General features: G+C 34.2%; 1 protein-coding gene across 6 annotated transcripts in view; it reads right to left on the bottom strand.

Moving 5' to 3' along the window:
* The window catches only part of strip2 (striatin interacting protein 2), a 43,828-nt gene extending 22,189 nt beyond the window's left edge, over positions 1 to 21,639 (bottom strand). For 2 of the 6 annotated variants that reach the window (XM_073946942.1, XM_073946943.1), the window contains exons 1-6: positions 21,571 to 21,639; positions 18,757 to 18,813; positions 13,235 to 13,304; positions 11,886 to 11,960; positions 6,922 to 7,056; positions 3,887 to 4,007 (exon numbers count right to left, since the gene is read on the bottom strand). In XM_073946942.1, the coding sequence (XP_073803043.1) occupies positions 3,887 to 4,007; positions 6,922 to 7,056; positions 11,886 to 11,960; positions 13,235 to 13,304; positions 18,757 to 18,813; positions 21,571 to 21,594 (482 nt within the window). In that variant the 5' untranslated portion in view covers positions 21,595 to 21,639. Of the gene's footprint in view, positions 1 to 3,886; positions 4,008 to 6,921; positions 7,057 to 11,885; positions 11,961 to 13,234; positions 13,305 to 18,756; positions 18,814 to 21,483 lie in introns of all 6 variants that reach the window. The other 4 variants (XM_021475407.3, XM_021475408.3, XM_009300035.5 and 1 more) reach the window with 2 other exon arrangements.
* Between the last annotated feature and the right edge of the window lie 4,336 nt (positions 21,640 to 25,975).

The raw sequence follows: 25,975 nt of genomic DNA, 5'->3' as shown, positions 1-25,975 counted from the left end.
AAAGCCTATACTATCTCAATCTGGTGCTCAACTGAATATGAACAAAGACTATAGAATACTAGCAATATATATATATATATATATATATATATATATATATATATATATATATATATATATATATATATACTAGCAATATATTTATATATATTTATCTATTTATCTATTTATATATATATATATATATATATATATATATATATATATATATATATATATATATATATATATAAATAGATAAATAGATATATATATATAAATAAATAAATAGATAAATATATATATATATATATATATATATATATATATATATATATATATATATATATATATATATAGTAGCGAAACGACTTCACATTATGTGTAGTTTTCTGTTTTTTAGGTTTTTTACAATTTGTTTCAAGCATGAAAGCCCTCTTTTTGTCCCAGAAAACAAGGCTTGCAAACATGTCTTAAAGCTGCCTTACGTCTTTTTTTCTTGTTCAAAATGTAATCATGTTTTTATGATCTGAAACATTAGCTTTAATATTGCATTAGCATCAATTGTAAACAAACAAACAAAAAACACTTTAAAGTGGTGAATTTTTATGTAATAAACTATAGAATACACACATTGACTGTATAGCAGTAAAAATGACTTCACATTAACTATTGTTTTCTGGATTTCAGGTATTTTGGGGTTTGCTTTAAGCATGAAAACAAGACTCTTTTTTTCAGAAAACAAGACAAGTCTTAAATTTAAAGCTGCATTTGTAAACAATTGTAAACAAAAACACTTTAAAGTAGTGAATTTTTATATTTGTTAAACAATAGACTATAGAATATTTACTGTATAGTAACTTAAATATTGCATTGCATTAATATTGACTTAAATATTGTGTTTAAACTTAAATATTGCATACAAATGTTAAAAAAAAAAACAAAAAAAAACTTTAATGTGGTGAATTTGTATCTATTAGCTGCTTTAGGGCAGTCATCTACACACTGCAGCCTTAAAGGGACTTTGATATGAATCAATGGGCAGAAAAGCTGGAGGGCTAATTGGGCGAATTATGCCATAGTACAGTGCAGAAGATGCAGAGAAAGAGTGTGGGCTGAAGAGACGACGGTACAAAAACATTAATCCCGCAGGCAGGGGCTTAAAAAGGAGGCAGGGTGACCAGGCTGTGTTTGAAGAGGAGATCACAGACGGACGCTCTTTAACATAACATGGAGAAAATAAAGAGAGAAAGACAGGCTGGTGGTGGAGGATGAAGAATGGGCTTATTATGGAGAGATGGCAGCAGCAGGTGTAAGAATGATATGTAAAAGGATTGTGCAGTTCGGATGTTGCTTTTATCTTACGGTGAATTGTGTAATTATTAAAAGCATGATAAAGTAAAGTGTTATGTTTCGTACATTAAATAAATAGGCATGAAATATATATAATATAATATAATATAATATAATATAATATAATATAATATAATATAATATAATATAATATAATATAATACAATATAATTAATATAATATAATATAATTAATATAATATAATATAATATAATATAATATAATATAATATAATATAATATAATATAATATAATATAATATAATATAATATAATTAATATAATATAATATAATGTAATGTAATGTAATATAATTAATATAATATAATATAATATAATATAATATAATTAATATAATATAATATAATATAATATAATATAATTAATATAATATAATATAATATAATATAATGTAATGTAATGTAATGTAATGTAATGTAATATAATATAATATAATATAATATAATATAATATAATATAATATAATAATATAGTTTAGCATAACTTAATCAAGTATAATATATGAGCAATATCACATAAGTAGCAGTGAGATATGGCTGTATATCAGCACTGGTGGGAGGCGTGCTTTAGCGTCCCAGTGCTGAGTTCACACTTCGATATGCTTGGCATTAATAGCAGGTTTGGCATGCTGTCCCGGCAGAGAACCCTGAGCTTGAAGATAATGGAGCCCAAGGCTCCTGCCTGGTCAATAAGCATGTAAAGGGGGTCCAAGATCAGGTAGGTCTCGGGAGCTCCCATTAGAAAAGGGAGGAAAAGGAGGAGATGGGGTGGAAGGAAGGATTCTTCCAAAACAAAGATAAGGCAGTAGGGTCAAAGCTGTCTATTTATTGTAATTTTGGAACAGTCTGATTGGGTTATTACTGATTACGGATGAGAATCCAGCCGTGCTCAATCATATCACATGCTCCTCTTGAAATTAGTTTATAAAACTTCACTTAACGAAAAGACGACTTGTATGTCTAATAACTGATTTATTTTATCTTTGACATGATGACAGTAAATAATATTTGACTAGATATTTTTCAAGACACTTCTATACAGCTTAAAGTGACATTTAAAGGCTTAACTGGGTTAGTTAGGCAAGCTGGGGTAATTAGGCAAGTCATTGTATAATTATTGTATGTTCTTTAGACAATTAATAAGGGGGCTAAAAATATTAACTTTAAAATGGTTTTTAAAAAAATGAAAACTGCTTTTATTCCAGCTGAAATAAAACAAACAAGACTTTCTCTAAAATAAAAAATATTATAGCAAATACTGTGAAAAATGTCTTGCTCTGTTAAACATAGAGGGTGAATAATTTTGACCTCAACTGTATATAATAAACACCTCGATATAGTATATCAGAAGGTTTACTCTTACCGCTCATACTATCTAATCTGCTGCAACAGAAACAAACACTAACCCTTGGCATTATATATGTGCAATAACAAGAGTGATATCTCTCTGAACGGCATTAAAAGATCCATTAACATGGAAGTGAACTTAATGTGTGTAATTAGAGAAAGAGATCACGCTCTCTGCTGCCGTACACAGCGGGCATTAACAGACAGAAAAGAGAAAGCCGTAGGTCTCATTAATACAGCTCCCAGGAGATCTCCAGAAACACACCAGCTTTTAAACACAGTTTCACACACACACACACACAAGGGCTACATGATATTGGAGAAATATAACATTGCGATATTAAGTTATTCTGCAAAATATATTGTGATAAGAACTTAATTTTATCAGATGATTTGAATATCTCTATTTGAGAACTACTTATAATTTTAAATTGACTGGAACGACTCTGTATGGGAGGTATCTGAACAAAAATATAATAAACAATCTATGGTATAAGCATAGAAAAACACAATAAAGAAAAATAAACAAATGTGTACAGTGGTTGAATGATTAAATGTAAAATGCGTAGTCTTTGTCGTATAAAAAATAAATAATTATTCGTAATTAAAGTTACAAATGGTAATGTTTTTATGCATGATTGCTTATAAAATTCTAATAAAGTCAAAGGCTTTACAAAACATACAAATGATCAATTATAATCCAGACTCAACGTTGAGTATGCTCGTGATGTGACTATTGTGAATGATTACATTGCGATATCGATTCTGAAATGATATATTGTGCAGCTCTAACACACACACACACACACACACACACAGAGTCATGACTGAGCCGTTTCTATTGATGCACGCACGCACACACCCACGAACGAACGCACACAACCACGAACAGACAGATGCACACATGCATGCACGATTGCATGCATAGACGCACAGAGGCACGTATGAACGCACAGACGCATGCACACTCCGACAAATGCACACTCGGACGCATGCACGGATCCTTGGACGCACGCACGCAGTCATGACTGAGCTGTTTCCACACATACACACACACACAGTCATGACTGAGCCTTTTCTAACCTGCTCCCTCAGGAGAAAGAGAATAAAAATAGTCTCTTTTAAACACTTCCCTCCGTCTGTCTCTTTCAGTCTCTCTCAGACGGTCAGTGAAAAGCAAACACTCACTCGATCTCCATGCTGAGCAGCTCCAGCAGAGCCGTGAAGATGCCCATGTCATACAGCAGAAAGACATTGTGTCGAGACCAGTAGAGGACGTCCGTCTCTGTGTCACATTCGTCAAACACCCCTGAATAGATACAAACAAAAGCAAAAAAATAAGAATTATATTACTATGTATTATTATCTACAGCAGTGGTTCTCAAAGTGGGGGTTGGGACCCCCTGAAGGGTCACAGGACAATGGTAGGGGAGTCGATTGGTGATTTTACACAAGTCAAATAAATTTTATTAAACTATTAAAATGACCATATTTTATCCATAACCCAAAGATTAAAACAGTAGTTGATGGTTACAATAAAAAAGCAACAACATGCAAATGAAAAGCCTTCAGCCTTTTAATTTGTTTTCATAGGATTTGTGTGTTTACATTAGATTAACAAAGCTGCAATAGCATCAGCTGCAGCAGATTGATTTTATAGCACCGGGTTAAACTTTCTGACACCTTTATGGCAGTCAAATACATGAAAAATAAATACAGGCCACAACTAAACATTGAGGAGGATCTCTGAGTCTCTAAAATTACACCAAGAATAGACTTGTGCTGTAAACATTGGGCTCTATTTTAACAATCTAGATCAAGGGTGGCCAACCCTGTTCCTGGAGAACCACCTTCCAGCAGATTTCAGTTGCAACCCATATCAAACACACCTGAACCAATTAATTAGGACCTGAACACCACGTGATAATTACAGGCAGGTGTGTTTGATATGGGTTGCAACTGAAACCTGCAGGAAGGTGGCTCTCCAGGAACAGGGCTGGCCACCCCTGATCTAGATGCAAAGTGCAAAGAGCAGTTCTAATTTCCAGCAAACGAATAAATGAACAATAACAGTGTGAGGTATATCCTAATACACATGCTGTGCCCCATATGGTCCAAAACCTGACATGTGGGCAAATCTAAGCTTGTTTTTAATTAAACAAATATAAATATGCATATAATAAATAATACTACTACTAATAATAACATTATACAAGTTGCAAGTTGTCATGAATAAACTGAAAAAGGCCCCCCCAGATAAAGAAGCCGTGAAGGCAGTAGTTTTTATATTTATGTAGAAAATAATCACTTTTGTAATCTTTTATTGGTTTAGTTCTTTTTCATTTGTAAAGATATTTCTGTATTGCTGTATGTGATAGGGCCCATTGCATCCACCAGTCTCATTAGTTGAGGTTAATATTAAATTAAACAAATGAATAAATTACTATAAAAACTATTTGATTGTTAGACTACTGCATTTCTTTGTGTTGTCAATATGCTTGTGTTTATATAGGCCTATTGCTGTGTGTGCAGCATTTGTATGTTTATAACCACCTCTGAGGAGTTTTGGGGTCACAAGTTCACTGACATTGTTAATTTAGGGGTCGTGGGCTGAAAAGATTGAGAACCTCTGATATACAGAATATTTTCTAATATATAGCTATGTAATTACATGTATTAAAGAAATGCATATAAGAAAGGGTTCATATTAATTCATTTTCATTATTGCAAAATGCATTATTTTTGTTAAATTCAGTTGGGCAAAGAAACAAATACTTCGCTACAATAGGTGGCACATATATATGCATAAATAAAAGGCAAAACAACCTACAAATCAGAAATTAGAAATTAAACAACACACAAAAATTTGTCCTAATAAGGACTGAGCTTTTGGAAATTATTCAAATATAAAAAGACAATTATTAAACACCTTAATGATCTTACAATAAATTTAGCTTCGGTAACACCATGATAAGATTTGACTACTTGTTAGTTTAACCAAACAATGAAAAAGTAAGCATATCTTCATATTATCTAACTTAAACACTTACAAATACATTTAAAAAATTTAAGGGATAGTCCACCTAGAAATGAAAATTTTTTTGTTCAACAGAATAAAGAAACTCTACACTCTAAAAAACATGGGGTAATTTTTTCTACCCAAATCTTGGGTTGAAGCATTTGGGGGTTATTTTCAGAGTCTTGGGTAGTTTCAACCCAGCTCTTTGGGTCAAATCAACTCACAGCAGGGGCTGACTGGGATAACATATATTATATACTAATTTGTTTAAATGCAATGGAAATAGTGTAACATAAACGCAGGTTCCTTGCATTTCAGATCATTAAAATGAGATTTAAGGTCATAGCAGCCCTTAGTCAGACCTTTCTGAGTTTTAAAATTTATTACTAGCACCTTTTGTACACCTGTAATCAAAGCTGCACATCCCCCACTGTACTTCAGTGACTCTGAGTCAAAACAACACAGTCGCTGGGTCATCTTTCTTGGACATTTTTGTATATAATGAACCTATTATTTAAACAAAAATAACCAATTATTGGATAGAAAAACAACCCATTTATGGGGTTAAAAATAACCCAATTAGGTTAATTTAAACCCTGATGTGTTCTGTCCCATATTTACCCAGCAATAGGGTTAAAACAACCCAATTTGGATAGTTTTTAACCCTGTGTTTTTTAGAGTGCAAAAGGATTGCAACCACTTATTAGATACCCAGCAAGTATGTTTTTAAAAGATGTCTAATAGATGTCTAAACATGGTCATCTTGGCTAAAACTAGGCTAAAATTGGGCTGTCAGTGAAAATTTAATAGACGTCTAAGAATAGCCCAAAACAAATCGGCTAATGAACAGAAATGGATGACCAGATATAAAGTCTGTCTGATCTGTCTATTTGATGACTAGTCTAGTTTTAGGCGACTCTTAGATGTCTATTAGATTTTCACTGACAGCCCAAGTTTAACCTTGTTTTAGCAAAGCTGGCTATGTTTTTATGTCTATTAGACATCTATTAAATACAAAATTGTTTGCTGGATAGTGAGTACATTTGAAATTTTGCAAGAACTATCCTTTAATTAATATTATAAATGCCACCTTATTACAAAGTATTACCAAAATTCCCTCTTATTTTCTAGTGAAATACCTGTTCTCGACCTGTTTTATGAGATTCACCCACTTCACTGTGCTTCACAAGTGCTTTATTCATACCTTGTGCCAAATAGAGGATGGCCCGTGCCACTTTGAGCCTCTTGTCTCGATCGGTGACCTCCAGTGCATCCAGCAGCCGCATGACATACGCCCTCTGCTCCTCCACACTCAACTCCATCCACCGCCGACCCTTCACTGAGAGAAAACAAGACATCAAGCATTTCTGTCACTCCTCCACAAGCCCTCATTCTGCTTCCTTACTCACAAGCGAGAAAGATGAGGCAGGATTTGTGTTGCTCAAACCACTGACACACATATGAAAACATTTGCTTGCTTGACTGGCCACACACATATGCACACACACACATACACATACAAACAAGTACATGCCATATGCTTTGAGAAATGTGCTGATTTTTTATACATTATACATTATAAATATATATATATATATATATATATATATATATATATATATATATATATATATATATATATATATATATATATATGTATATATATATATATATATATATACAAGGCTGCGCAATATATTGCAACATAATTGTTTTAGCATTAATAGTATATCCAAAATACATATCATAGACATGTTTGGTAAATGACATTTATTTATGCATTGGTTGTTTATCTAAATTTGACCAATCAGATTGGTCAAAATAATATATCCAAAATACTATCTTGAGCCACCATGCCTTCCAAAGTAGTGGCTGTTCTGCTATTGGCTGGACCCAGTGCTAAAAAATAAATGCTAATGGCGGGAAAATGACAACAGCCAATCAGGGTCAGAACATCTGCTGGGGTTTTCACTCATTCACAGGATTTTTAAGTCTAAATGTTTGCTTTTTGACACAGTCTTTTAGATCTGAAAAATATCTTTTACATGTTATCAGTACATAAATAATTGATTTAAAAACTTTTGTAAGATTGTAAGTAATATCGTGATCGCAATACTAAATAACAATATCGCTTGTTGCATATTTGTCCAGTATTGTGCAGCCCTAATATAAACGAATACAAGATTTCACCTTTATTTCTGAGTGAAGGTTTTTTCTCATATAAATAATGGCAAAAGCTTGTTCTAAAGGATAACCTTTAATATCCATTATAGCTTATGTACAAGACAAAATGTCTGAATCTGAACTGTATCGAAGGTTCTTTAGGGAACCAAAAACGTTTCTTTCACATCACTGGCCATATTTAAAAACCTCATTCTGAAAGCTTCAATTTTTGAACGTTCCTCTAAATATAATATACGCTTAATAAAACTTTAGCCATATATGATTATGTGTGCAGTTTTTTCCCCATTAAGCCTTTTCAGTTGAAGCCATGTGTAAAATTAAACCGTGTTCATCTGACACTGAAGGGTTTACAGTTGAATTCTGATGGGATTTACACTCTTATTGAAAATCCCATCACGAGGAATCAGTTTTACCTTAATCTTCTAGGAAATAAGATTATGATGGTATTACTAGGGCTGTGGTCATACTAGAAATAATGATTGTTTTGCTTAAAGATTATAAACATGATCATCAATTCAAATCTTCAGAAGTATAGATTTTTTTTTAAGGATTATACAAATTAATGTCCTTTTCAAGGTTTAATTTTTGTCTCATCTAGCTTTCAGATTGATTAGATTAAAACATTTTACTGTGAGTGACTCTCTACAATATGAAAACTAGAAAAAAAAGCTTCCCTCAAAAGCTAAAGCAATACAAGCGTTAATATTATTTACTTCAAAATAAAATTGCACAAGTGCATACAAATGTAATCCCAAATATCAGTAAAGCTTTATTAATTGATAGAAGTAAATATTATAATAATGGCACCAATTATTTAAAAAATAGCCTATTACAATATCTGGGGCCATCTGACAAATCAGAGCAGATATAGGGAAATCTGACCAAACAGAGCAGACTGGACTATTTGACCAAACCGAGCAGATTAGAAAAATCTGACCAATCACAATAGAAAACCAATCAGAACATAGCAATGTAATCTGACCAATCAGGGCAGACTGGCATCATCTGACCACTCAGAGCAGATTTAACACACTGTGAGATTTCAGCAACGATTTTGTCATCGTAGACAAATCGAATTTGGAAAATCCTGAAAGATTCCTGAAATCGTAGGCTAAAATCTGTGGTCTTTAAACGTGGGTTTGACATGTTCACTGACAGCCCGTTGCGATCAGATTTTTTCTCCAATGAAGTTCTGGCAGTCTCAGAAGATCTCAGACACTTTCCTGCAGTGTGACAACAGCTGTGGTGAGCATCAATCCAAGAACCAATAGGAGCGCCGAATTTGATGACGTGATTCATAAGACAATTCAAACGACCGCGGGGAAATGTCAAAACAGTTTTTCCTTCCTGGTTTTATTATTGACACACGTCATGTGCAAAATTTCTGCTACAGATTGTTTACCGTTAGCTGTGAGGAATCATCAGGAGTTTGACTTTATGACAGCTGAGATCTCACAGTTTGACATGGGAGACATGTTCGTGCAGTCTGACATGCTACAATCGTTCAGGATTATAAAAAAATCCCACAGTGTGAGCCGGCCTTAAGGTAATCTGACCAATCACAATAGTCTTGACCATCAAACCAATCAGAGCATGGTTATCCTATCTGACCAATTAGGAAATCTGGCCAATCAGGAAAGACTGGGCTATCTGATCAAAGAGAGCAGACTAGGGAAATCTGACCAATCACAATAGTCTTGGTCATCAAATTAATCAAAGAAGTAATTATATCTGGTCTTTCTGGACAAACTAGGGAAATCTGGCCAATCAGAGCTGACTACGCTATCTGACCAGACAGAGCAGACAAGAAAAATTCTGGGCAATCACAATAGTCTTGCTCATCAAACCAATCAGAGCATAGCAATCCTATCTGACCAATCACACAAGAGCCGACTGACCAATCACAAGAGACTTGTGGAAACTACTTGATTTATAAAGGACATTAGCTTGCAAGTTTAATTGCCCAAAGTGCTCCACATGACATGTAGAAATGTAAAACAAATGACATGGATAACAATGTACAAACATTCAATTAAGAAGAAAATTAGCCATCTGACCAATCAGAGCAAAGCAAGGTCAGCTGAGCAGATTACTGCAATCTGACCAATCAGAGCAGAGTTGGCTCTTGGAAAGGCCTTGAAACAAAAAGCTAATGCTACAGGGTATATTTTAAGACTTTTTTAAACCTTCAAAATAGCATAACAGGAGCACTCTAAAGGGTGGAAATGGCCATGTCAACATTGCAAGCAGACATCAGCCAGAAGCAAATAAGAAAACTGATCTCTCTGGATGGCGTCGACTTTCAAAAGTGCAAACATGTCGTGTAAGTGACTCCATCAATATGCGACGTGCAGTTGTTCAGAATCAAAAGAAGCACACTGCATATACAAAGAGACAAAAGCTAACATGACATTGCTGGGGGCTGGGTGATCCAGACTCTTGGCTTCTCTCATTTTTATAAGAACTGCAGTGCCACAGCAAATACAGAGAGAGAGAGAGAGAGAGAGAGAGAGAGAGAGAGAGAGAGAGAGAGAGAGAGAGAGAGAGAGGTCTGGAGAGGTGACATTGAGCTCACACACACACACACACACTCACACCTCACACTCACACACACACACACACACACACACACACACACACACACACACACACACACACACACACACACACACACACACACACACACACACACACACACACACACAGTGTAAAAGCACACTGTAACTACAAACATTCATTAAAGAGAACAGCACAAATATGCTGACTCTTTATTTCTGTTCTCCTTCAGACTCCGGTTTAAATGTTAAACCCGAGAGTGTTTGGTTAATCAGTCATATCTCTCTCTCAAACACCAGGAAAACACACATTTACTCTTTCTCAAGCACTCAGCACTTATTTTAAACCACCAAATAAACTTTCTCACACACTGAAATGAACTTATTTTCCATTTTAAATACTTAAATCAGGATACATTTACTAGAAAATAATCTTAAAGGGAAAGTTCACCCGAATATTTAATCATTTACTCATCCGCGACTTGTTACAAACCATTTTTTGTTCTGTTGAACACAAAAGAAGATATTTTGAAGAATGTTGGAAACCTGTAACCATTGACTTCCATAGTAAACTGCTTTGGACCAAGTCAAGGGTGAGTAAATAATGGCAGGATTTTAGTTTTTTGCTGAACGATCCCTTTATGTGATGATAATAAGAGAGTTTAAAACAAGAAAAAGTAACTTGTGTGTGTGTGTGTGTGTATATATATATATAATATATAATATATAATATAACCAATTCTCACTTCTGTTGCTTATTAGCTTGCATATTAGTTGTTAGTTGGTACTAATGACCAGGGCCAGACGGAATCTGCGGACGTTTTTTGCTATTTCTGCAGAGAATTTTTTTTTTCTGCAGAATTATTTTGCGAGTATCCAGCGGAGTATCACAACTGAGACCTTAATATATTAAATAAAAAGTAATAAATTACTGAATAAAAACTAAATAAATTCAGATTTACACATTTACTCAAGTAAATAAACAGAATTAATGATAGGCTAAAAATCTGCAGAAATCTGCACGGGCAGATTCCGTGTGGGCCTACTTATGACGTACACATTAAGAATGTATTATTCATCCCTTAATAATACACCCTATACACAAACTTTATTAACGACTACCATATTATTATTCCACAGTAAATTAGCAGTTTATTCATTCATTCATTTTCACCACAGCGGAATGAACCACCAACTATTCCGGCATATGTTTTACACAGCGCCCTTCCAGCTGCAACAAAGAACTGGGAAACACCCATACACTCTCACATTCACACACACACTCATACACTACGGCCAATTTAGTTTCTTCAATTCACCTATAGCGCATGTCTTTGGACTGTGGGGGAAACCGGAGCTATACGATACAATAAAATAACTAAAACACATATATATACACGCAGAGAGCTCTAAAATAAAACATTATTACCATGATTCTTGAAGTCTTCCTCAAAGTAATCTCGGTTTAGGCTGAACTCCGGTTCCTCGGTGTAGCTGTACAGCTCTGAGCGAACGAGACAGAAAGATATATGGTTAAACGAACACCATAACAATGGCTACACATACTGTAGTAAAACAGATTCATTAAACATTCATTGGCGTTTGCAGCCAAGTCTTATATAAGAATAGCAGGCAGACATCGAAATCAGCTTTATGCTGCTTTCATGCATCCTTGTGAAAGGTCTGTTCAGCCAGTATATTCACCCAAACATACAGTTGACGTCAGAATTATTTGCCCTCCTGAATTTCTAATAACGGATTTATTTTATCTTTGCCATAATGACAGCACATTATATTTGAATAGATATTTCTCAAGACACTTCTATACAGCTTAAAGTGATTTTGAAGGTTTAATTAGGTTAATTAGGCAAGTTAGGGTAATTAGGCAAGTCATTGTATAACATTGGTTTGTTCTGTACACAATTGAAAAACTGGGGTATTTGGCGCAAATATGAAGGACTGGTGGAAGAGTGTTGTTTTAATTGATACCGTACGTCCAATGGAAAGAAAAAAAACTTCCATATTTCGTGTGTGTGTTTGTGTGTTTGCTGTCTTTTACTGACAGCCGCATGTGTGGATCTTTTCACAAAATGCGGCGTAAAGTTCTACATGACAGTAATAGTTTGATTGCAGTGTTTACTTCAGTAATGTCACTAATACACACTTACCCCACGTCTTAATTCTATTTCTGTTTAGTTCAATTATGATTTAAGTTAAATTAAGGTAATCAAAGATTTCTGTTTACATGGTAGACTCTAATCAGAGTATTGTGTTAGTCATATTAAAGTATTGGTGTCCATGTAAACACACTCAATGTTCACCACATCGTCAGGGCTCTGTAAACTTGGCTTTGCGAAGCAGCCTTTTCTGTATGTACGTACATCAAAAGCAAGCATGCTATGGCTGACAATGAAAGATGATTTACGGTTAGTCGTGTCAGGAATCCGACCACAGATTAGCATGTTGCCATCACACTGAATCAGGTAAGCGGTATAATGTTAATATTATAATAATATTAAATAATATTGCTTAAGACGGCTAATAATATTGACCTTAAAATGGTTTCAAAAAATTAAAAACTGCTTTTATTCTAGCCGAAATAAAACAAATAAGACTTTTTCCAGAAGTAAAAATAATATAGGAAATACTGTGAAAACAATCCTGCTGTTAAACATCAGTTGGAAAATATCTGAAAAAAAAAAAACACATTCACAGGAGGGCGAATAATTCTGACTTCAACTGTATATAATATATTTGTTGTTTTTGTTAGTGTCTGACCTGAGAGCTCTGCGGTGAAGCTGTCTGTGTCCCCATATTCAAACTCCAGGTTCGGGGACTCCATGGACCCCTGCGGATCAGAAACAGATAACGACTGACTGCACTGGCAAAACAGAAAGTGTCAAACATCCTGGATCATCAACTGCATTTTCAGGTCTTTCCACTATTTCTGCAGCACGTGCTCTTCAATGTAATCAAACAAATTCAGACAGGACACAATACAGACAGGAAACTGTGGAGTGGATAAGCTACCATTTCCAACAAAGTGTGTGTGTTTTATCATCTAAAAATAATTTTAACGTTATCAATTTGTGAGCTGATTATTAAGCACAAAACCAATCTGTTGCATGGGTTTATTTGTAGAAATAGTCAAAAATACATTGTGCGAGTCAAAATAAACAAGCTTAGTTTTATTATATTAAGATTAATTTCCTAAAAATGTCCTAAATGCATTAAAACTTGCAGATTGAACATGCAGCAAACTTATTTTTTATTGCCAAGTACTTAATTTAGGGAAGGAAGGAAGGAAGGAAGAAAGGAAGGAAGGAAGGAAGGAAGGAAGGAAGGAAGGAAGGTTTTGTGGTCACATAATGACAGTCTCACTTTGTGTTAAAGTCTATTAGAATGCAGTAACACTTCAGTGAACATGCACACACAGACATCACCTATATACTATGTCAGTGGTTCTCAACTGGTTTGGCCATGGGACCCACATTTTACATGGTCATCAAGCCGCGACCTAAATTTTTAGGAACTATAATATAATTTTAGGAATTATAATAAATTTGTATTTATTTGTTAATGTACACAAGTAGTGACAGATAAATCACAAGAAAATCACCAAGACGTACAAATAAACAATACTTTATTGCTGTCATTTAACAAAATGTATGCACTTTTGTGATGCCCTTAGCTCTTGGGAGTCGTCTTAGAAAATGGTCCACAGGTTTGTCCTTGCAACTGGGATGTTTGTTTACTAAATGTTGTTTTAGTTTAGAAGGTTTCATGCTTTCTTGTGAGAGCACCTCACTACATATGACACAATGAGGTTTTAAGCCTTTTTTGTCAACAATATATGTAAATCCATACTTTACATATTCAGGGTTGTACTTGCGCTTCGATTTATGTCTTGATATAATGAAATAAAATTTCACATGTCAAACGGTACGGTTGTCGTGTGCGCATTTCAAAATAAAAGTCCAGTATAAGCTAAATATAAGCTAAAATCTAAACTTTTGTTGTTTTTTTGACCACACACCCACTGAAAATGTTCCTGCGACCCACTTTTGGGTCACGACCCACCAGTTGAGAAACACTGTAATATGTTATATACCAGGGGTGCTCAGTCCTGTTCCTGGAGATCTACCCTCCTGCAGATTTCAGTTGCTACCCATATCAAACACACCTGAACCAATTAATTAAGACCTGAACACCACTTGACAATTACAGGCAGGTGTGTTTGATAAGGGTAGCAACTGAAATCTGCAGGAAGGTAGATCTCCAGGAACAGGCTTGAGGACCCCTGTTGTATACAGTATAATGACTTTAACTGTTAAAAGCTATTAGTTACTAGTTAATTACAGTTATTAGCTTTTTTGATTTTAAAGCTGCTTTGAAACAATGATTATTGTAAAAAAGTGCTATACAAATAAACTTCAATTGAGTTATATTGAGGCTATAATTCACGTTATTAAAGCAAAACCCACACCTTGATTGATTTCTGAATGTGATCTACCGTAGATTTTTTACAACAGACTAACAAACAACATGTTAATACAGAGTGAAGCCATTTTTAGATACAATATTCTCTTTATTTTATGTTTCGCGATCATAAATCATTCCAAATAAAGATTGAGCAGAACATTTGTGCATCTCAGAGCAATGTTTAGTTTCTGAATGAATCTCTTTTCGAATGATTCTTTTGATTGAATGATTCAATGATCCATTAATGAGTTTCAGTTCTAAATGATAATTCATTTTGAACAAATCCTCTGAATCAGCATATGTGCTTTAATGTTTTCTGTAATCTATTAAGCACCAAAATATAGGTCAAATAACCCATTGTTATTCAGAACAACACACATGTCTTTTTAAAAATGAAATACTGTTGTAATTCTGAAATGCACTTATTAAAATAAATAAAAGGACAAGTAATTAAACTAATTTAGATTATATTTTACATTGTTAAAAGCATACTGACAAATGGGTTAAATAGATTTGATAGTAGCAAAGTTTAAAATGACACTTGGGCTGCGATGTGATCCTAAGAGAGAGCCATTTAATATGTGATCTAATGATTCATGTACTAATTATGTCTAATGAGATTATTTTGGTACACAAACTACACTGATTGACCTTTTAGAGAAAGACGTCTGTATTAAAAATGGACAATAATCATTCTCTCTCAAATTCTGTATGCTCATGTCACTAAACAGACTGTATAAAAGTTCGAGCCAAAGCATGGATTTCCAGGATTTTCCTCCACAGTCTGTCTGTCTCCAATGAGGACGTGTCAGGTCCTCAGAGGCTTTTTGATTTAATCGCAGCCCAATTAACATCTAGGGAACACTGGCTCCGTGCTGTCAGTTAAAGAATGAATTACGTAAGGACTGGACTTTCTTTATTTCCCCCCAGGATCACATCAAGTGCTTATTCACTTCAAGATAAAGTGCTTCGGCAGCACATGTTACAACTAATTTGGCCTCATTTCTTTCTGGACTTTCTCCCAAGCTTTGCTGTTTTCTTATGCCATCTATTTCTCATCGCATTTATTTAAAGACATATAGGCTGCACAATATATCGTTTCAGCATTGATATCGCAATGTGCAATAGCCAATGTTACTGTTACTGTAATTTTACATAGTAGATCACACTAGTATCACTTTACAGGATATAACTGTAAAAATTCACAGTAATGTGTTGTATCATCAAGGCAGGGGAGATACATCCAGCTGCAAACCCGCAGAACCACACATGTTTCAGGCACACACACATGATCTAGGCAAACCATATATGGTAACTCCTTAGGAGCATTATCGCAACCTATTGAGTTTTACAAATATGGTTTCCCATTTCAGTCCTTATATCATTACTATATCATATCGATCATTTTAACATCTCTGCAGTTTCTGAACACAAATTATGTAAATAAAAATAATTGAGTAAACACTTATGACTATTCAAGTGTCCACATTCACAAAGAAAACAGCGTTTGATTGTAGGATTAAGTGTAATGAACTAATTCAGGATCTTAATATTATCATACTTAGTTAAAATCGCTTGTAAAATATAAAATATAATTTTTTAAGGTTGTAAAATATAAAAAGCAAACAATAATGTGTCACATTAAAATAAATTACTATAGTTAATCATTTAAACAATAAATAATATAGTTACAAACTGATTATCTAAACTGATTATCTGATTCTAAACTTTTACTAAAAAGTGTAGCAACTGTTGGTAGTGTGTGTGTATATATATATATATATGTGTATATATATATATATATATATATATATATATATATATATATATATATATATATATATATATATATATATTGAACAAATATATATCTAGCTTAAAGGGGCTAATAATTTTGACCTTAAAATGGTGTTTAAACAATTAAAAACTGCTTTTATTCTAGCCGAAATAAAGCAAATAAGACTTTCTCCAGAAGAAAAAGTATTATCAGATATACTGTGAAAACTTCCTTGCTCTGTTAAACATCATTTGGGAAATGTTTAATAAACATAATATAAATATATATATATAGATATGTCATCTTCACTGGGCCTCTGATTGGACAAGATACACTGCATTAAATTCCATTTCCCCCTGCCATGTCTTTAAAAATCTGACAGTTTATTTTACAACAGTATTTTCAATGGAGTTTCTACGCTAGCCAGTTGCTAATGACAGCGCTACTGGTTAAAACAGTCTTTCATTTCGTTTTATGCTTGAACATCTAAATGAAAACATAGGTCTATTTAACTGCATGTATTGTAATTACATTACAACAGGAATGTTCAGACTTGGTGCAGGAGGTGAGGTGTCCTGGATAGTTTAGCTCCAACCCCAATCAAACACGCCTGAACCAGCCAATAAAGCTCCTACTAGATATACTAGAAACTTCCTGGCAGGTGTGTTGAAGCACGTTGGAGCTAAACTCAGTAGGACACCGGCCCTCCAGGACCGAGTTTGGACACCCCTTCATTACAACATCCATTCTGTAAATATAATCTTGTGAAATTGAAAATAGTCACATTAAGCTTTTACCGGAAGTTTATTGTTGGATTCAAAACTCTAGCTGTGCATAGAGCCCATTAAACGCTATTTTGGGGATCCTTAAACAGATACTTTGAAACAGTATTGCACCCCCCCCCCCCTCCTAATTCAACAGAACGTATTGATTTGTGTCTAGAAGATCTGAATCACTAGAATATCTAAAAATAGTGAGGAAACATTATTAGACTGGACAAAACAATGTATGATTACCATTTTATCTGTTTAGAAAAATCTAAACTGCGTGATACACATTCAAATGGATAAAACCAAAATATTCAATTTTATTGTTTTGTAGCTTAACAACAACCCCTTTGGATCTTGACCCCTATCTTTTTAATTTTTTAACAGCTTACTCTATCTTTTAACATAAAAAAATGAATCATAACAATACTGCATAATGCATTGTGAGACTATTTTTAATGCACATTATCACCACATTGCACATGCATTATGGATAATGCAGACTTTACATATGCATGCACTGTACGTTCTCCGTCTCTCTAAAACACAGACATGTGTGGCACCGTCAGAAGCATTTTATTTTGGTGCTGAGGAACAGATGGCATTGATACACATGGTGGGAAGCTCTAACTGAGAGCTGAGAGGGATGGAGACGGGCTTTCCTTTGCTTTTGACAGCTTTACTGACACCTTCCCTAAAGGTTACTTCCTCTCTGATCTCCACAAAGCAGATTACTCACATCTGATTCAAATCGATGGCCGATACTAAGAAGCACTGCAGATCAAGAGACAAAACATCTGATGCATACATGCAAACTAGAACATCGGCATGTAAACAAAAAAATGAATCATGACACCGATTACTCAGACATAGTCATATACTGAAGAAATTGACTGAGGAAAGTTAAATAAACCACGAGTGACTCATGGCTCTTATTTATGTCTGACTTCACATTTTACTACACCATTATGATATGCTCTGAATATGTTACTCCCATGCAGTAAAACTTGAGGTGTCATATTCATAATTAACTTTTTTTTTTTACCGAGTATCAGAATGGAGAGAGGAGAATGGCCAGACTGATTCCAGCTGATAAAAAGCCAACAGCAACTCAAATAAGCACTCGTTGCAACTGAGATCTGCAGAAGAGCATCTCTAAATGCACAACACATCCAACCTTGAGGCAGATGGGCTACAGCAGCAGAAGACCACACCGAGTGCCACTGCTGACAGCTAAGAACAGGAAACTGAGGCTACGATTCACACAGACTCACCAAAATTGGACAATTGAAGATTGGAGAAATGTTGCCTGGTCTGAGGAGTCTTGATTTCTGCAGCATTCGGATGGTAGGGTCAGAATTTGGCTTCAACAACATGAAAGCATCAGATACCTCACTAAATGCAGTGATGTCTAACTTTACAGTAGTTTTTAAGTGGCTGTGCTAATAGTATATAGTGCTGTCTTGAGCATTTTCAGGATGTGTCACCAAAATCTGACTTTTTTTTTTGCATTGGAAAAACTTTACAGAGTAAACTGTCATAATGAAAACACGACAAAGCCATTTGACTATCTTGTTCATAAACAATGGTGTCGGGACTTTTCATTTTGATGATACTGACACTTTGATTGACATCAATACTTGCTTTTGAGGAATGAACTATCCATTTTGAGCAAGTGACACTCTTTTGCAGGTTATCAGCACAGTTTTGCAGTTTGTACTAATTGTTTTGAGAAATGGATGAACTGTTGTGCAAATGTAAATAGTGTTGTGAGAAATGCACCAAAGCCACTTAGAAAGACTGTAACTGTTACTTCATAGGGTAAATATTTCAGTCTTCTACACATAATGCCCTGTATCAACACTGAGCTACAAGAGCAAAAACTAAAAGATGCCAGTCAGTTTACCTCACTTTATATGAAAATTCAAGATTTAATAAAGCCAAATACAATAAAGCATCACTTATATTAAAGCGCTCGTAACAGAAGTCTAATAAGATTAGTTCATATTCACTGTATTTTGGTTTAACGACTGATTGCTCACATATTTGACCTTTCGAGTTTCACTCCCTGTCATAAAATCCAGCCATGCACTTCAATTTGAGGTTTTTTGTATACATTGAAATGCCGTCTTGTCACTGTCCTAGAAACATTCTGCTGCAGGAGGAAAACACAAAAACACGCTCTAATTCCTCTTTTAAAAAAATTCAATATGCTCAGCGATCACGCTCGAAGAATTCATTACCATACCTTGACTAAACTAGACATATTCCCAGCACAGGACGTGCCGCTGTCATTGAAAACTTAATCTGCACTGCTCTGTGCCGAGAAGACAATCAAATATGCATTTGCCTGTGTTTATTTTTAATGACTGAATAAATAATAAGCTCATACTACTTCATAATCACTTCATTCATGCTGTAGATAAAGAGATAGAATGATAAATAGATAGACAGATGGATCACAAAACAATTGAAAGAATGAAATGATGATAGAACATCAGGAAAAAATGATGATAGACAGACAAATAAAATAGAATGAAAGGATGATGTAACGCCACGTAGATCTATGAGGAGAATGATGCATGGATGGATGACAGAACAATTGATCAAACAAAAACATCATAGAACAACATCAGAAAGAACGATAGAGCTGAAAATGACAGACAGACAGACAGATAGATGGATAGATGGGTAGATAGAAAGGATGATATAAAATCAGATGGATGGATGGATGTATGGATGGATATAACATCAAATTAGATGAATGGATGTATGGAAAAACATTTGATGACATTAAAGGATGATAGAACATCAGAAAGAACGATAGCACAATGACAAGAATTAGATAGATAGATAGATAGATAGATAGATAGATAGATAGATAGATAGATAGATAGATAGATAGATAGATAGATATGAACATTCATTTACTCTGTTAAACATCATAGATAATAACACAGAGAAAACCGCAGTTTAGCGCCCCCTGTATTGTTCGAAACGGCTAACGTCATTACACATTTTAGCCAGTTCGAACACAGACCATTATCACCCTAGGTACACTAGAGGGCGCCTCTTCATCTAAGTATCTACAGGTAGATGGCATGAATTTATTTCTTATAGGTGGGAAATAAAACATTAATAATATGTATAACGACATGATTGACATTTATTTGTTGCTTAGGTTATAGGTCAAAGGTCATGTGTGTGAGATGGATAGATGGATAGATGGATGGATAGATGGATAGATGGATAGATAGATAGATGGATAGATGGATAGATGGATAGATAGATAGATAGATAGATGGATAGATGGATAGATGGATAGATAGAATCATGGATGGATGGATAACATCAAATTGGATGAATGGATGGAAAAAAGAACATTTGATGAAATGAAAGGATGATAGAACATCAGGAAGAACGAGAGCGATGACAAGAATTAGATAGATAGATAGATAGATAGATAGATAGATAGATAGATAGATAGATAGATAGATATTAGCCACTTAAAGAGCAAAAACACAAGAGATGCTTTATAATAACATTCTATATGTGTAAAGCTAAACCCTCACTGGTTTCTATAGATCCCTATCATAATGCACTGGAATCTGCGGCCACTGACAGCGACGAGTTAACATGAGGATACAGCACTACACACGTATAGAGCCAGATGCATACACGCTCAGCACATTTCACACGCGCATGTGCGCGCACACACACATACATACATATACAGTGGAAGGAGCGGGAATTACTGACAGAAACAAATGACATAACCCTTCATAATATTGACCCTTCAAAGGCAATACACATGAAGCAAACGCATGTAAAATCCGCTATTGAACCATTAGCCAGCATTCAACTGGATGAGATTTCAAAGGAGAATGTATTTTTAGCACCAAGCATGCTACTAAAACTCGAGGCATTTAAAAGCCCCCAGCAACAGCCACCTTACACACACACACACCCACCCCTGCAAACTGTCAGCGTGCTCGGATTACCTCCGAATCCTTCTGCTGATGAAACCCATCTCTCTCTTGAGGCAGACACGTGTGTGTGTTACTGTTAGAATCATGAATTAAAGGTACCTCCATATCGTCGGTCTGCTGCATCTGTCAGGCTGTGAATCTGCTCTCCGTTTTGGAAATACGCTTGTCACCCTGGAACAGACGCTGCTGGATCCCAAGTTCAGAATAATATCCGGCCCCGCAGATCTAATTGGCTGCGAATCGCAATGTAGGCGTGGTTTGATGTGACGTAAGCTTCTAGCCACGCCCACGCCGCGCTTGACCACGAGAATGCAGGTGCCACTATACTGCAATCTGGAGAGCACATAATAATAATAATGATGATGATGATGATGATGATGATGGTGAAAGCTTTTCTATGACTAGTTTTGCTTTCATCTTAAAGTTGGAATACCTCATCGATGTATACATAATCTATAAGCAATTACAAAAAAGGTAAGCATTGATACTTATGCGTTTATTTTAATTAACTAATTAACATTATTATTTACATTTTTAATAACCCATCGGGAACTGTATTACAGTGATTGCAACTTTCCATGGGTTATTATTCATTTAAAAAAAAAAAAAATTAAATAAACTAAAGTATAACGCTTACCATTTTAAATTAATTAAATTATTATTGTTACATTTTATGAATAACCCATATAGGAAATTGTATTATAGTGACTGCAGCTTCCCCAGATATTAAATAAAATAAAAAAATAAATAAAGTTTATTTAAAGCCAAAATAAGCTTTCGTTATATAATGTAAATTATATTTTGGCTTTAAATATACTTTGTTTTTAAATTTTAATTTAATATCTGGGAAGCTGCAATCAATCTAATACAATTTCCCATGGGTTACTAATGAAATGTAATAATAATTATAGTTGAATTAAGCTTTAGATAAAAAAAATTATTAATAACCCATGGGAAGGTGCAATCACTATTACAATTTCCCGTTGATTATTAAAATAAATAAATAATAATAATTAATTAATTAAACTAAGTTAAAGCGTAAGTGTCAATGCTTACCTTTTTTGTAATTGCTTATTGATTATTTAATTCAATTCATCTTTATTTCTTTATCACATTTACAATGTAGTTTGTGTCGAAGCAGCTTGACACAAAAGTTCTAGTAAATAGAAACTGTGTCAGTCCAGTTGAAGTTCAGCTCGGTGTGGTTTAAAAAGTCCAAACACTGAAAGGCAAATCCATCGACAGCTCCACAAGTCCCAAACCAAGCAAGCCAGGATTATGTACACATCAATGTGATATTCCAGCGTTGAGTTAAAATTTTAAATAAAAATGAAAATATTGTTTGTTTCTATTGTAATATTCCATTTCAGGTTTTTAGATATTTGGGATACATAAAATGTAAAACCTGCAGTAAATGCATGAACAAAAAACATTGTGTAATACGGATTCCCTGCTAAAAAAAATAACAGTGAAAATATGAACTTAATATATTTTATTAGTCGTAGTACAGGTATCTAAAATTGTGTGTATATATATATATATATATATATATATATATATATATATATATATATATATATATATATATATATATATATATACATACACACACACACACACAAACACACACACACAGTAGAAGTCAGGACTATTTGCCCCCTTTAAATTTTTTTATCTTTTTAAAATATTTTCCAAATGATGTTTAACAGAGCAAGGAAATTTTCACTGTATGTCTGATAATATTTTTTCTTCTTGAGAAAGTCTTATTTGTTTTATTTCAGCTAGATTAAAAGCAGTTTTTAATTTTTTAAACACAATTTTAGGGACAAAATTATTAGCCCCTTTAAGCTATATATTTTTGCTCGATAGTCTACAGAACAAACCACTGTTATACAATAACTTGCCTAATTACCATAACCTGCCTAGTTAACCTAATTAACCCAGTTAAGGTTTTAAATGTCACTTTAAGCTGTATAGAAGTGTCTTGAAAAATATCTAGTCAAATATTATTTACTGTCATCATGGCAAAGATAAAATAAATCAGTTATTAGAAATGAGTTGTTAAAATGTTTAAAAATGTGTTGTAACAAATCTTCTCTCCGTTAAACAGAAATTAGGGGAAAAAATAAACAGGGAGTCTAATAATTCAGGAGGCTAATAATTTTGACTTCAACTGTATATATAAATATAATGGTCATTATATAGCCTACTTATATATTTCTTTCGACAATATAAAATTAAAACATGATACTAAATTCACATTGTTTTAGAAAACACATAATAACTGATTCAAGTGTAATTTTCTACCACTTTTGCATTAGTGGTCGAATATAAAATATATATAGAAAATATATAAAAAGTAAAATCCACCAGTCAACCCAAGAAAGACACATTTGTCACTGTTGTGGTCTGTTGTGAATTGTGATACGAACAAACAAAGTGCCATTCTTCACACTGAGGAACAGAAAGACGTTTCCCCCCAGCCAGAAAGAGCCACATTGTGACACTTATCATCTTAAAAACAGAGAATTAGGCTAATCCTTTAACTCACCCCACTATTTCGAGTTTACACTCAACAATTATATACAATTGAAGTCATAATTATTAGACCTGTTATTTTTTTTTAATATTTCCCAAATGATGTTTAGGAATTTATCACAATATTTTCGATAATATATATATATTTTGTTTTATTTTAGCTACAATAAAAGCAGTTTTTATTTATTTTTTAAACACCATTTTAAGGTCAATATTATTAGCCCCTTTAAGCAATATTAATTTTTGGTTGTCTACAGAACAAACCATTATTATACAATGCCTAATTACCCTGACTTGCCTGATTAACCCAGTTAAGCCTTTAAATGTCACTTTAAGCTGAATACTAGTGTCTTGAAAAATATCTAGTCAAATATTATTTACTGTCATCAAGGCAAAGATAAAATAAATCAGTTATTAGAAATGAGTTATTAAAACTATTATCATTAGAAATGTGTAGAAAAATCTTCTCCATTAAACAGAATTCGGGGGAAAATAATTCAGGAGGGTTAATAATTCTGGCTTAAACTGTATTTTGATAAATTCATCATATGACCCTTAAATATAATTATTAAAAATGACTTTTAGTATCAGAGAGCAGCACTCTCACAGTCATGTGTAACAGGTCAGAATACAGAGACTGAAGATGTGATTGACAACAGCAGATACATACAAACCCTCCACACACCATCATGTGTCCAGAATAAACGCTCCAGTGTCCAATTATACCTCCACTGCCTGACCTCAGAGCCCACAAATATACAAAGTGACAAAGCCAAACAATAATATTAGCAGCATTAAAATAGCTTAATTTAGGTATATCAGATGTTTTCCTAAAGGCATCATAACAGTGTCCACACTTTCACTGAGCATTTACAAATCTACAACTACATTCGGGTTAGTTTAAAACAGTGCAGCACTTAAACCCCTATTAAGCACTTTCAAAACACATAGAAGGCATTTAGGAAGAACAATTATCCAGTAAAGACGTGGCTGTTAACCCCCCTCAACAACTCAGAAATAGACCAAGAGCGCAGATACAATGATGCCCATCCTCACATTTGGTCATGTTCTAGAGCGGGCGATTGGGCGGCTGAAATGCCAGAGGTGCTGCCTTGATAGGAGTAGAAGGGTGCTGCTATACTGTCCTGACAAAGTGTTCTTCTAATACATCTGTGTCTCCCACAGACACGGATACTACTCCAGACAGTAAAGTGTCGCCTACAATTGAGGCAACTCTCTCCTAAAAGAGTTAACAGTGCGCTGCTGTTCTGCTTACATTGGACCATTTCTTTTTGAATTCGTTCACAGTGCAATGTTCAGACCACACTGCGTTAACTGCGTCAGCTAAACTCTCCCACTCTATTTTTTTAAATGTTGTTATTAATTCCGGAGGATAAACTTGCATATACACCTATTTTCTCCGGTCTACCTCCAGTACCTTCAGTGAAGTTTCTCTTCCCACTTGCTTTTGCCATTGCTTTTTTGGTTTTGCCAAAATGGAGCCATTACCATATTTATAAGAGGGAGGAGGCAGGGAGGGGTTTTGCGCTCATGCACATGCGCTCAGATTCATGTTAAGAGAATATGCGTGGGGTTCGGCGTACGAATTTTTACTGCGTAACCACATTTACAGCTTTGTCCGTACGCAATGTTTTAGTATTAATTCAACGCAAGTCTTAGTATATGAGGCCCCTGGTGTCTGGTGCAATACGGCTGCCATCACATCATCCAGTTTGACGCTGCACACTGGTGGTGGATGAGATTTCCCTAAAAACTGCTTAATGTGATTCGAGTGTCCAGAAAAGCTCTAACTAAATATAAGGAATTACTACTAAAACATTTAAGTTGTCCTAATATAAATAAGTAGGTTGAACAAACAGCAGAGGTCATTTGTATGTGTATAAACAATCAAATCAAAGAAAATAAATAAATAAATAAATAAATAAATAAATATAAAATCTGATTT

Source organism: Danio rerio, chromosome 4, assembly GCF_049306965.1.
Source record: "Danio rerio strain Tuebingen ecotype United States chromosome 4, GRCz12tu, whole genome shotgun sequence".
NCBI classification, from domain to species: domain Eukaryota; kingdom Metazoa; phylum Chordata; class Actinopteri; order Cypriniformes; family Danionidae; genus Danio; species Danio rerio.
Note: the sequence above shows the minus strand (reverse complement) of the source record. Positions and strands in the feature narration are given on the sequence as shown.